At 38.3% G+C, this 12,578-nt stretch overlaps 1 protein-coding gene across 9 annotated transcripts in view; it reads left to right on the forward strand.

Annotated features, from left to right (window-relative positions):
* ENAH (ENAH actin regulator) overlaps window positions 1–12,193 on the forward strand; it is a 199,504-nt gene extending 187,311 nt beyond the window's left edge. For all 9 annotated transcript variants that reach the window (XM_090047874.1, XM_090047902.1, XM_090047938.1 and 6 more), the window contains 3 exons: window positions 708–786; window positions 7,281–7,338; window positions 9,242–12,193. In XM_090047874.1, coding sequence (XP_089904000.1) covers window positions 708–786; window positions 7,281–7,338; window positions 9,242–9,279 — 175 coding nt within the window. In that variant the 3' untranslated portion in view covers window positions 9,280–12,193. The remainder of the gene's footprint in view (window positions 1–707; window positions 787–7,280; window positions 7,339–9,241) is intronic.
* Window positions 12,194–12,578: the final 385 nt, after the last annotated feature.

The raw sequence follows: 12,578 nt of genomic DNA on the forward strand, positions 1-12,578 counted from the left end.
TGAAAATAAATGCATGCAGGAAAAATGTCAATGTGAGAGAGTCATCTGCAGGCCTGTCTTAACATAATGCTTTCCTCTGAAACAGGTAGAAGAGTTAGAACTGCCAAACTGGCATGAGTGGTACATCTTGCAATCCTTTGGTATGGTCTTGCAAGCATGTAGATTAATCCTTAACAGCCTCTTTAAAGGCTATCTCACATACTGTGTATTGCAAGATGAGTGTAGAGCCATCCTCAGTCAGGGGAAAATCACTGTGACAGTACATTTTAATGACCAGTTTCCTTAAAAAAACAAACCAAAAAACAAAAAAGAAACACATGAAGGACTTCAAGCTAAGCTCAGAGGCAACACTTTTCCATGAGTTGTAGAAAGGAAAAATCAAAGGTAAAAATAGCTTTACTTGTTGAATTGTAAATGTATTGAACTAACAATTCATTATATATTAATACAATACTTGGTAGTTGCAGGCTGAGAAAATGCCCTTTATTGTTGGTTTCCTTTCTATATATACAACTTTAATGTTTGTGGGTCTGACTGCATCTTTGAACAAATCCTATTTTCATCTCTATTCTTTAAAGTTTGATATGCTGTTACTCTTAACAAAACAAGTGAGTAGTTTTTGTGGAAATGTCTGCTTTATAATACGTCTCTATACAGTATGGTAATTGGAGACCTGTAATACATTGTCATCTTTTTTTGTTCTACAGACCAAAATCTACACCATCCGGGCAACCCAGTGCCAATGGAGTTCAGTCAGAAGGGCTAGATTATGACAGATTGAAACAGGTATATAATACAATTCCATAGGAACCTTTCCAGAATAGGTAATAAGAGCACCTCTGAAGATCTTAACAGCAGCTCTTAACTAAACATAAGATATTAACCTTGCATTATCTCCATTAATAGTTATAATTTTTCAAAATTGTTTAATTATTTGCTACTAGTTGTAATTATATAATGACACATATAGTAATCCAGCAGTATAGTCTCGAGATGCATTTAACAGATAATGAACATTATTATGTTTAAAATATGTCATTGTGGATCCTATTACTAATGTGTCTACACCAAATGAGTGTGAACTGTGCCTCTTTTTCTAAGTAGTAATGTTTGGAGCTAAACATGTACCCAATCCTGCCTATGTTCCTGTGTGAGAACATAAAAGGCAGAACAACTGTGACTGTCCTTCAGCTTCTTCTTATCACCTGTGTATCAGTTTGGTGAAACCTGGCACATGTCCAATCTGCTATTCTTTCTGGAATTTAAAACAAAGACATTTGGAATGAGTATGATGAAAACATCCCTTTTAATTTCTTGATTGGTATTACAAAGAGCAATAGGACAGAGCTATTTCCCTGTAGAGCAGCAATGGAGAGGGAGGTTTTGTGCCACCCATCATCATGCCAGGCTTGAAACCAAGAAGTTTTAAGCCCTGTCCATCATGCTGTGGTATTCTGCCCTTAATTGATGGGCACATCTCTTGCTTGCCTTGTTACATTTGTGACAAGTCTTCAATCTGCCATTCTTTTAATTCCTCATCTGAAAATAGAGATGCGAGCTTTGAATTAAATCTGTGATATCAGTCTGTGGAAGTCTTCTGGTCTTTGAGAAGATTGAACAGAATTGGAGAGTCAAACCATAGCAAGTACCATAGTAACCTGGCACCATGCACGTGGGTTCAATGGAGAAGACAGTCCTATCACTACCAGTGCCAGGATCTACATTGATTCCAGCACCACCATAACTGACTCCAGGATAAAAACTGAGCATCCACTTAATCTTCTTAATGAAATGCTGAATGACTCTAAGCACAGTTCATTGTCCAGCATGATAATCCTACAAGAAGAATTTCCCTGAAGATGAACCTTCCAAACTCATTGACACTGAGGTCTAACGAGCAGCAAGGGATGGATTAAAAAAAGAGAGGCTGTAGTGCCAGTACTAACAGAGGTATCTATATTTGTACCAGCATTGATAAATTAACTTATTTTGGTGCTTAGATACACCTTAGAGAAACTGTTATCTTCTCTTGCCTCAGAACCCAGCCAAATTCTAGTACTGGTAGCCTTGGCAACAGGAATGTCTTAAATGGTACCACCTTCCTAGAGATAAATTCCTCTTAACCATCTTCAGTTCAATTTTGCATCTAGTAGGGAATCTCCTGTCATGTTAGAAAGGAATCCTAGAGGAACATGCACAAGCTACTGAATGTTCTTATATCCTTTCTGTCATTAAGAATTGCCCTCCAAATTAATGAAGATGTATTGGGCCTAGAAAACTTTGGCACCTGAAGTCTTTAGAAAACGTCAGCAGGGTTTCTTGTAGAATCTGCAGTTCAAAACTGGGTACACCAAAGGTAAGGTTGCCAGATAAATTAGCCCTTTTTAGTCAGAAAGTATATTGATCTGCCCTCCTTCCAACTTCATATTATAAAGTGCCAGGCCTAGTTCATAAAGTAGTTTGTTGATGTGGGAAATAATAACTCCTCCTTTTCAGTTTTAGCTTGTTATGGTTTTGGAGCAGAGCTGAGCAACACCATCAGACAGCTAGATGGCAGTGAAAGCAGTACTAAAAACATCAGTGAAGTCTGATGTAGCTAGTAGGTCTATGCCTACAACAAACATGTTATGCCTCCTGGTCATAGGAATCTGGTATTCTAAGGAGACTGTCCAAGAAACTATATATAGAGACATTACCCACCAGAGGAACACAGTTTTTCAAGAGCAAGATGGTTGAGTCGCTTCATTTCCTCAGGAATTTGAAGGCTACTTCTCTAGGGATCTCCACTCCAGCACTAAACTGTAAGCACTTCTGAAACAGCACTTGTGAAGACAAAGAATGTCTCCTTTTTCCACAGTTAACATCTGGGAATACTCATCCCAAAAATAATCATGATAAATCAGGAAATGCTTGTTTGTTCTTATTCTATCATTCACCATGCTTCCTTTGAAACAAGTTTGAAAGGGTGGTAAACAAAGTCAAAATCAAGACAGAGCTGATTATTATAAGTCCTTTCCCCCCACCATCTGGCATGGACAGAGGTTACAGCCAATAATTAAGTTCTGGAGGTTATTGTCCAGAGCTATCTTATCCATTTTGGTTGTCGTATGATGGTGGCACGAACCAGGAATCATTGCTGGCTACCTTCCTTCTGCAGGGGGGTAAGTCCTGGTTTTAATCTTTCCCATCAATTGTACTAATGCCAAGTTTAATTATTGTGAGACCAGGCCACAGACATCTTAGTAGCTCCTTCTTTGCCCAAGTGGTTTTGGCTGACCAGTTTTACAGATATCTTTGGTCACCACTCAGGCATGTTACCTGTTGAACCAGGGCCGAATATTCCACCCAGTTTCTGTGTTTCAGTAACTGTCCTGAGTGGAACGGACAGTTTATCTTACGTTCAAGAAATCCTGCTGCAGAGCAGGACAGTTTCTTTTCCAGTTGGCAGAATAAGTTCTTAGCAGAGTCTCAACATGGGGTTTCCAACACAGTCTAAATCCTGATGTATGCCCAGATTTGAAGATGCTTGACTTGGTTATAGTTAAAATCTCTGTACCTTTCTTCAGCTGAATCAAATCCCTCTTGCAAGTAGCTGGTATATTATCAACTGATAGTCACTGACTTTTCTCATCTGATAGTATACAAGTTTCTCCCAAACTTGATTATAAAACTTGCTTCAGCATAGAACAGGGGTTGTCAAACGGGGGTATGCGTACACCTGGGGGTACTTGGGAAGGCCCCGGGGGGTATGCGGCAGCAGCGCAGAGGAACAGGGGTACTTGGGAAGTGGCAGTATGGTGGGGTGAGGCTGCCGCCACCATCCATCCGTTACTCTGTGTTGCTGCTTAGGGGGAGGGGGTGCTGATGGCCAGCTGCATGTAAAGCCAGTGGCACACAGATGCAGGGATACTTGGGCACGGGAAAGCAGTGCCTGGAGGCAACACGGTGTGTGTATATATGGCAGCGGTTGACGTGTGCAAGCTCCCTGTGCCATCAGTTCCGCATCTGTCAGGGTCCCCTGCTCTCTAGCTGGCTGTCAGCCCCACCTCCCCCTTACGTCCAGATGGAGTACCCACCAGAAGGTTAAAAGAGGTTGAAAACCCCTGGCATAGGATATCATAATTCTAATGGAGGCCCTTTTGAGCCTTTCTTGGAGTCCTTCATCTACCATCTCACCCTCAGAACAGTTTTGTGGCCTTGAAGCAGCCAGGAGTGTGAGAGAGCTTTAGGCTGTCATGGTGGGAATCTTCATATGTATTTTTTCCATTAAAAACAGGTGATACTGGGATCTCATGTAATATTTATTCCCAGATTGGTTTGTTACTTCCTCTTAAACCAATCAATTGAGTTGCATGTGTTCTTCCCAGACCATATTCCACATAAAGGAAGAAGGAATTACTCACTTCGAGGCTCTGCAGTACTTGCAGAGAACGTCAAATCTTTTACATTGTTCTAATATTTATTTATTTGATTACAGTTGGCCATGTTGGCTGTCCAAGCCATTTTATCACAGAGACTATAAAAATGACTGACATAATATTTCATTTAGTTATTAGATAGCTAGTTATACCTCTTCTACTGATGGTTTCTGGCTTACTTCAACAAAGCCCTTTCTAAAATGTGCCTGTCTGAAATATGCCAAGCTCCTGCATGGAGCAGTTTCTCATGTTTATCAAGCAGTAGGCACTGGATTGGCTACTAGATTAAATACCAAATTTAGGAGAGCAGTACTCAAGCCTGTTCCACTGACATAGCAGCCACTCCTTAGTTCCACTATACAGAGAGAATGCTGCTAGCTAGTAGGGGTGTGCGAATCGGGCCCTATTTAATTTGGATTCAGATTTGGCTTGTATCAGGAACAGCAGTTTAATTGATTGATTCAGATCACTGTCCCTGATTCGATTCAGCTGAATCAACGGCAAACATGGAAGTGGACCAGAAGTACTTCCGGGTCCGTCGGGGAGCATAGAGGCTACCCCCGTATCCCCCTGGCTTGGCAATCAACCATGGGGGGGGGCGGGGAACCCCAGACCCAGGAGGCACCAGTTGCTGGGGGGAAAAGGGGGAGCCTTGCATTCTCCCCTGTAGACTTGGAAGTGGACTGGAAATACTTCTGGTCCACTTCTTAGTCTGCTGCTGAGCGCATTGGGAAGTGCCCCAGCATCACAGCATTCATGAACTGCCTGCTACCTAGAGGTATGTAGTAAAAACATTTAAAGCTGTGTCTATATCCAAATTGCTGAATCTTTCCGAATCTCTCCAGATCAATTCAGAGGGTTCTGATTCAATTCGGAAAGATTCAAGGGTCCTCTGATTCGATTCGGATTCAGAGATTTGGCCACCGAATCTCTGCTGAATTGAATCGGGGGCCGAAGCTTTGCACAGCCGTGCTATCTAGTTGCCTAGAATGGGGATGCACACTGAAATCTGTTATGAGACTTGTTACTTGAACCACAATAGTAAGTAACAGTTCCTTTGAATAATAAGTAAGTGCACAGTTCCTTTGAATAACATTTTTTCAGCTACAACAATATCTATCATTTTAATGATAACTGCAGATGATGTGATAATATTGTATTTACTTGCATACTAAATGCACCCAAGTAAAACATTACCTTGTTTTTTGGAAGGCAGAATATAGAGAAAGAAAACAATATTGCCAAAGTCATGGCCAACTGTCTTCCAGCAAGTCATCCTGGAAAAGTGTCCAGGAAGTGTAGTACCCCAGGAGAGGCAACAGACTTCCTGGTGTGGCAGAAGATCAGTAAGGCTAGTCCCCAGGCCCTTGTAAGAGTAGTAAAAGTGTTACTTCTACTATACAGAGTTCTTTATACCATATTTTCTTGCATAAAACACATGTGTTTACCTCTAAAACAAGCTGGGGGAAATATGGGTGTGTATTGTATGTAAGGATGTATGCATCTTCACCAGGGATCCAGAGATTTGGCAGCAAGGAGGGAGGGAGGCTTGGGAGCTGTGGCAATGAACGCTCCCCCCCGCTGCAAATCTGTGGTCCCTGCAGGGACTCTACCCGCCAGCTCACATGGTCCGGTGTGCTGAATTGGGCTGGCACACAGGGGTAGTCCATTAGCAAATCCACCATGTAGCCCCAGTGGTGGCATGCTGGATTGGGTCTTGGCGCACAGTCCCTGATCTCAGGTACTTACCCATACTCCAAGATAAGATATTTTTTCCTTCTTAGGGCCCTCAAAAATAGTCTGTTATATTCAGGGGTGTATTATATATGAGAAAATACATTAAGTTCCTGTAAGAAAGCATTGCTTCCACAACACAAGCATCAACAAGATGCTACAGACTTCATGCAGCAGCTCCCTTGCCCTCAGGCTCAGTGACTCTTCACCCAAAAGCTACTGTCTCACCATCAGCTATGAGAGGGTTAACATTGGGCTCTGTCTCAGCTACTTGTTGCTCCAGGGACACAGCCATTTTAGCAGAGTGTCCACATGCTTCTTTTTCTCCCTACTTCTATTCCAGTGAAGAAAAATCAGCTTCCCCACTTAAGGCACACACCCTAGTCTTGCAGGACTGATTATCTGGGGGAAGAGTGCATGTGGTATGCAAGTAAATAGTTGCAATCTTTTGGATGTCAGTTTGTTGTTCCCATTGATTACTGAGCATGCCAAGATTAAAAGTACATCCCTGTAGGAACAGTCAGTACTTCTTCCCACTCTGCTTTTAAATGCATTCATGAAATATAATCTACAATATCAAATCAGAAATGAGAAATAGGAAGAGAAAAGGGTAAATGTATAAGAACTTTAACTTGAATAATTTTGGTTAGTGCCCAAATTCTAGTTGTATTTTACATGTGTAACTGAGAATAATTAGACCCTTGCTGATTTAATTGTTTTAGGTTTTTTTTTTTGTTCATTTTCTTTTTTTTACCTTGTTTACAGGGTAAGTCTTATTTCTGGCTGTGCCTGATAGTTTTGAGAAAACGACACCCCTTATTGTAGGGAGCACATGCATGAAATCTGTGCAGTAAATCTTTGCAATTGGACTATTTCCTTATTCAGGTGATAAGCATTACAGAAATCATATATACAATGACTTAGGCAGGAGGTTTTAAAATTTTCTGCTTTTTTTTTTTACTGGCATTTTATTAGGTCTTGCTGACTTTTGATGATATAGACACAGGATGAAATACCTTTTTCAAAGTTGTTGCAAAATGAGCAAAGATTAGAATCATTTTGGATTTCCTTTAGCTGAAAGGCTAATCTTGAGAAATGCACTAGAATTATGTATCTTCTGATCCATAGGACATTTTAGATGAAATGAGAAAAGAATTAACAAAATTAAAGGAAGAACTCATTGATGGTGAGTAAAGATCTATTCCATATATATTTTTCATTTTTAAGTCATATAGCACTTACTAAAGCACTTACTAAAACCTGTCTGACTGTAAAAAAACATGTCATTTGTTTTAAAAATTTTCCTACCTTCTGAAGATGATAGATTGGCAAGATAATAGTAAAACTGCTCTAACATACTCCTTTTCTCATTTGTGATGTAATAAGAGAAATTAACTATTTTGTTTGTTGCTCTTGCAAAATGAGATGATTTACATCTTATCAGGTTTATGGAAAGAGGAATGATTATACAGTTGTCTCAGAATGAATTGACAGGTGCAGGAATTGATCAGTATCATACTTGCAGGGACAAAGATGAGCAGTCTCACAGGATTCCTTTAATTTATGAGCTGACAAGTCTTTGTTCTGTAATCTACCACAATTGCATCAGAGGGTTTGGGGTACAGATTTCAAAGCAATGCATATTTAGCTCCTAAATTCCATAAACACACTTTTAAGCAGCAGTTTTATATTTACTTAAATATAGTATAAACTATGCATAATCCCATTAGTCCATAGCCAAAAAGCTCACAGTTTCCCATATAATTATATGGTAATTTCATTGGGCTGGGCCCCAACAGAATCAACAGCATTTCAGGCCATGGTGACCTCAGTCAGCACTGCTCAGTAAGTGTGTGTACTCCAGATCCTCCCCCACAAAGTTTCCATGTACTAATTAGTCCCCTACTCATGACTGGAACTGGGAGTTCTTGTCATGACTCCTGAGATTCTCCAACAATGTATATGTAGATGAGGTGCAGGGCACCTTGGTTCAGCTCCAGCTCATGGAGAGCTGGGCCACACTAATCATATGTGACAGGCTGAGAGGGGGGGGCAACAAAGGGATTCTGGGTGAAGTTAGGGGCTGCGACTGGCAATTTTTGTCAGATACGTAAGGCAGGTGAAGAAACAGAAATCATTGGAAATGGAAACGAAAGGCACAGCTCAGCTGTGGGAGTGAAGAGGTCAAAATGCATTCAATATTTTAGCTCACCATAACTTGAAAAAGAGCTGGCACTGAGTTGGCACTGCATGCAACGGCTATTACCATGCATTTCATACAGATGGGTTGCGCTTGGCTGAGGTCAGATATTTTTGGCATCCAAGGGAGGGCTGCGTCTGGCTCTCTTGCTGCTGGCCTGGTCTTGTAATACTTGGTGCCAGTTCCTTGTGAAGAGAACACCCACCTGTTTGTTGTTATTTTAAATGGCTGAAAAAGAAGTTCCCATCAGTATATATTTGCCCAATGCTGGCCACACATTTCTAGTTGCGTTTAGTGTTAGCTGTATGTATTGAGCTTCGTGGCTGGTTTCCATTACTGAGAACATACTGCTTTTAGCAACAGTTTAATGATAGAAAATGTATTTAATGAAGTTTCCTTGTATGCAAATATAAGATGATTATTTTTTCCCCGTGTTGATTGGAGAAAAAACCTCATCTTGTATTTGAGTAAATACAGTAGTTTTATTTTGTGTGTTTGTTTTAGCCACTTTTGTAGTAGAATCTTGGTTGGGGTGGAGTCTCAGGGATTTTTGAATGCCTGAGACTTCAGTATGATAATTCAGTTCATATAACAATTCATGATAATACTAGTGTAGTAGAAGGATAGTTGCCTCCTTTCCTATTATGGAAAAATATTTTTTCTATATAGAGATAATTAAAATTATGACATTTTCTGTTATGTCAAGCCAAAATAAAATACAGTATACTTTTTAATAAGATAGCTTCTTAACTTTTTGTGGTAGCGTTAACATTTTATTGTTAACTTCATACAGAACTATCTTTAAAAGGTCAGTTCTATCAGTTTGGCCAGTCCCTTTTTTATTTAGGATGTGGAATTTATTCATTTTCCCTGTTTTATTCCAAATCAGCAATCAGGCAGGAACTGAACAAGTCGAATACTGCGTAGAAGGATTGGACTAAGCAGATGTGACTCTCTAACTTGGTATAAAACAGACTACATTTGTGAGCCGTTAGAAGAAAATGGGAGACAGACACTTGGAAGGAGGGAAAAGTGACATTCTGAAACCCGTCAGACGCATCACTGGTGATATGCTATTTCCCTCCTAGTTTGCTGCTTTTTTCTGACCTTTACAGCAGGTGGAAAAGAGTCTTAAAAGTTGCTGTAATGATTATGCAGAAATTCCTATACCTGTCAGACAGCATCACAGTGCATTGAAATATTCTAATGTCAAGATAAAATTGCACATATTTCAGAATTCATTGTTAAAAAAAGAAAAAAGCTTGGGAAGGCTTTTCAGAGAGGTTTTCTTTATTAATGAAGAATTTAGCAAGTTATACAGATGTACTGCAAATGTATCTCAGGTTTGTCTTCCTATCACATTTGATATTTCCATGAATAATTAAAAAAAATCAGGCGTGCACAAGTCCAGATCACAAAATATGAAACAATTAGAGCATACTTTAAAGGGCAATATTTGTAAGTAAATGACCTAGGAAGTGATAACATATCAAGTTTATGGAATTTTATTATGGGAAGCCTCTCTAGTTAGCCTTCATGCAATTTTGTAGACACAAAAAGCAAATACAGTCAAGAGTTTAAAGATGTAGATGCCTTCCTAAATTGTTACAATGCTTTACCAAATCTAAGACTTCTACATAATACAAATCAGTGGACAATTGTAAATCATTAGTATGTTGTAGATTTACAGTAGATTTTCAGGCTTTTTTTAGATTTATGCATGTGAACATTTTTGTAATGTAACACAACACGATCAGCTTTCTAATTAAAAAAAATGCATGTCACAAATATTAGGTAGCCTTTTTATTTTTAAGGCTTAATTAATGCCCAGGGGAAAAATTGGGATGAAGGATTTGTGGCGGGCGGGAGGGGGGGTAATACTTTTGGTTTAACAATTTTTTAATTAATTTCTGCACTATTTTTCCTTATATTTACATGCATGTGTAATAATGAGGAAAATGATGTGACTTTTATCAGTAACCATGTTAATAGAACCAGGTACTTAATCCTTTTTGTATCATTTCTTCAGCTATTTGTATATCATATTCAGTAACACTTCAGTAATTGTTCTTTGGAAGTTCTTAAAGTGTTGTTTCATTTTTAACTTGGTCAAAGAACAAACATTTGGTCATTTAAATCTGGGTCATTACCAAGGTGTACTTTGTTAGTACAAGAGCTAACTGCTCCTGTGTTTTCTGAGGCTCATTTTTGACTGATCAAATAAGGGCAGTAGTTATAATGATGCATTAGAGCACAAGGTCACAGCAGAAAAAGGGAAGCTGAAGATCAGCAGTGGTGCAACATTCACTTTAGTGAATAATGTGAACGCTTCAAGGGAGACGATACCGTCTTTACTGTAGTTTAAAAATTCAACACTTCAGCTACATAAATTTTTTTCCACCAACAAGATTAAAAGAATAAAAACTGCACAAGTCAGAGCCACAGTGCTTTGGAAAATATTGTGGATCAAAATCTGTACTTGTTCTATTGTATCTTGAATTTCTCTGAACTGTAAGAGTGCCACCTTTGCTTTGTGATCTGTGCTAATCAGAAAAATTACCTACAATTTTGGAGAGATTATTCCTGTTTCAGTTTACTGGAGTTCATGCAGCTTTGCTCACAGGACATTAGTTTTAAATAGCATATCCTCTTCAAGTGCTGGACACCAAAAGAAAGCAACAGCACTTATGCTTCCAAAAGGCTGGAATGAGGTTTTTTCCAGTTTAAGCATTTTCCTGTTTCTATAGCCATTCATATTCTAAGACTGGACTACAATGGAAATAATAGCTAAGTCAGTATATTATTTTTTCCAAAAAATACTCATTTTTCTGCATGTATTAGTGAAGGCATTAAAAAAATGCAGCAAGCTTGTAAAGTACTGTTTCCTTCTAAATAAGAGGAGGCATGTTCATCTTTCTTAATGTAACTTTTGTTTATGCAGACATTTCAATCTTAAGGAAATTTATCCTTGTGGGAAATCATGCTTTTTTTGTTTGTTGTTTTGTTTTAGAAAAAATTAAGAATAGCCTAGTGGAATAGTGTAATGGGTATAAGTGGTCCAAAATCAGATAAATGATTAAACTACTAGATTGTGAAAGAAACTGGTTTATGCACTAAACGCTTTGTGCCTTGGTCTAAAATTAACATGATTTCTGTTTAAAAGGAAAAAAAAAAGGAACAGCTGTCTTCTTTCGTGCTATTTCTACATACATACTTCACATAATTGCAGATTGTTGAATTGGTCCTTTCCAGAAAACTTTATTGGATTAAAAATTACTGTAAACACTTGCTGTCATAATGACAGCTATGCCATTTATAGAGATTTCAGTAATTAGACTAACTACAGAAGCTAAGATTATTTTGCTTACTGTTAAACTAAGTTCTTTAAAACCATGTTATGATGGTTCTCTGCTTTTGTACAGTGGATGTCTTAAGCTGGGTGCAGTTTAGGGATCCTTTCTAATTCCAGGAAGGTTCTGCTTTCCACAACACTGTGATCTGATCTGTGATAAATCTGTACTATACACAAGTGGCTAATAAGTCAATTGCAAACAAACTGAATGTACAAATCTTAGTGCTGGTGCTGAAATCTCTTCAGATAGTTGTCATGATTTCAGGTTCATTGTTTAAAAAGTTTAAACATCAAGTGTCAATCAAAGCTGAAGATGAAACACTAATGAATGTTGAATTTTCATGCATTTAGTTTTACTTCCTTTTTAGGTTTTTTTTCAGTTCATTCTCTGCTATTTTTACCATATTGTGTCATTTTAAATTTCTTACATGCTAACTTTGTTTGTTTGAGCGAATGAAATAAAATTGCAATATATACATGTTGCCACCATTCATTTGTGATGTTTAATTAAAAATAGATTCTACTTTTAATTCTCAAATAGGTCTTAACGAATGTGAAAACTACCTTTTAATCCATGATTTCATCATGAGTTAGATTGTTGCTCTATTTCTGAATTTGAAAGGTTATTTTAAAAAATGCTCACTCTACAAAGAATGTAATCAAAAGGAGTATGTAAAATTCATGAATGAAAAGTACTGTATGTAAATTCAAGACTGTTGTAATTGTGTAACATGTTTGTATGGCCCCTGCTGTCAGTCAAACGTAGTACAGGGTTCTCATATCCAACAGAAACTATGAAAAAATCCAGATCAGATTAGCCCAACCTTTCTCTTTATTTCTTCCTGTATAATAAAATATTTAAACAATAATAATA

Source organism: Crocodylus siamensis, chromosome 1 (genome assembly GCF_052110815.1).
Source record: "Crocodylus siamensis isolate JL-2025a chromosome 1, ASM5211081v1, whole genome shotgun sequence".
Classification (NCBI taxonomy): domain Eukaryota; kingdom Metazoa; phylum Chordata; order Crocodylia; family Crocodylidae; genus Crocodylus; species Crocodylus siamensis.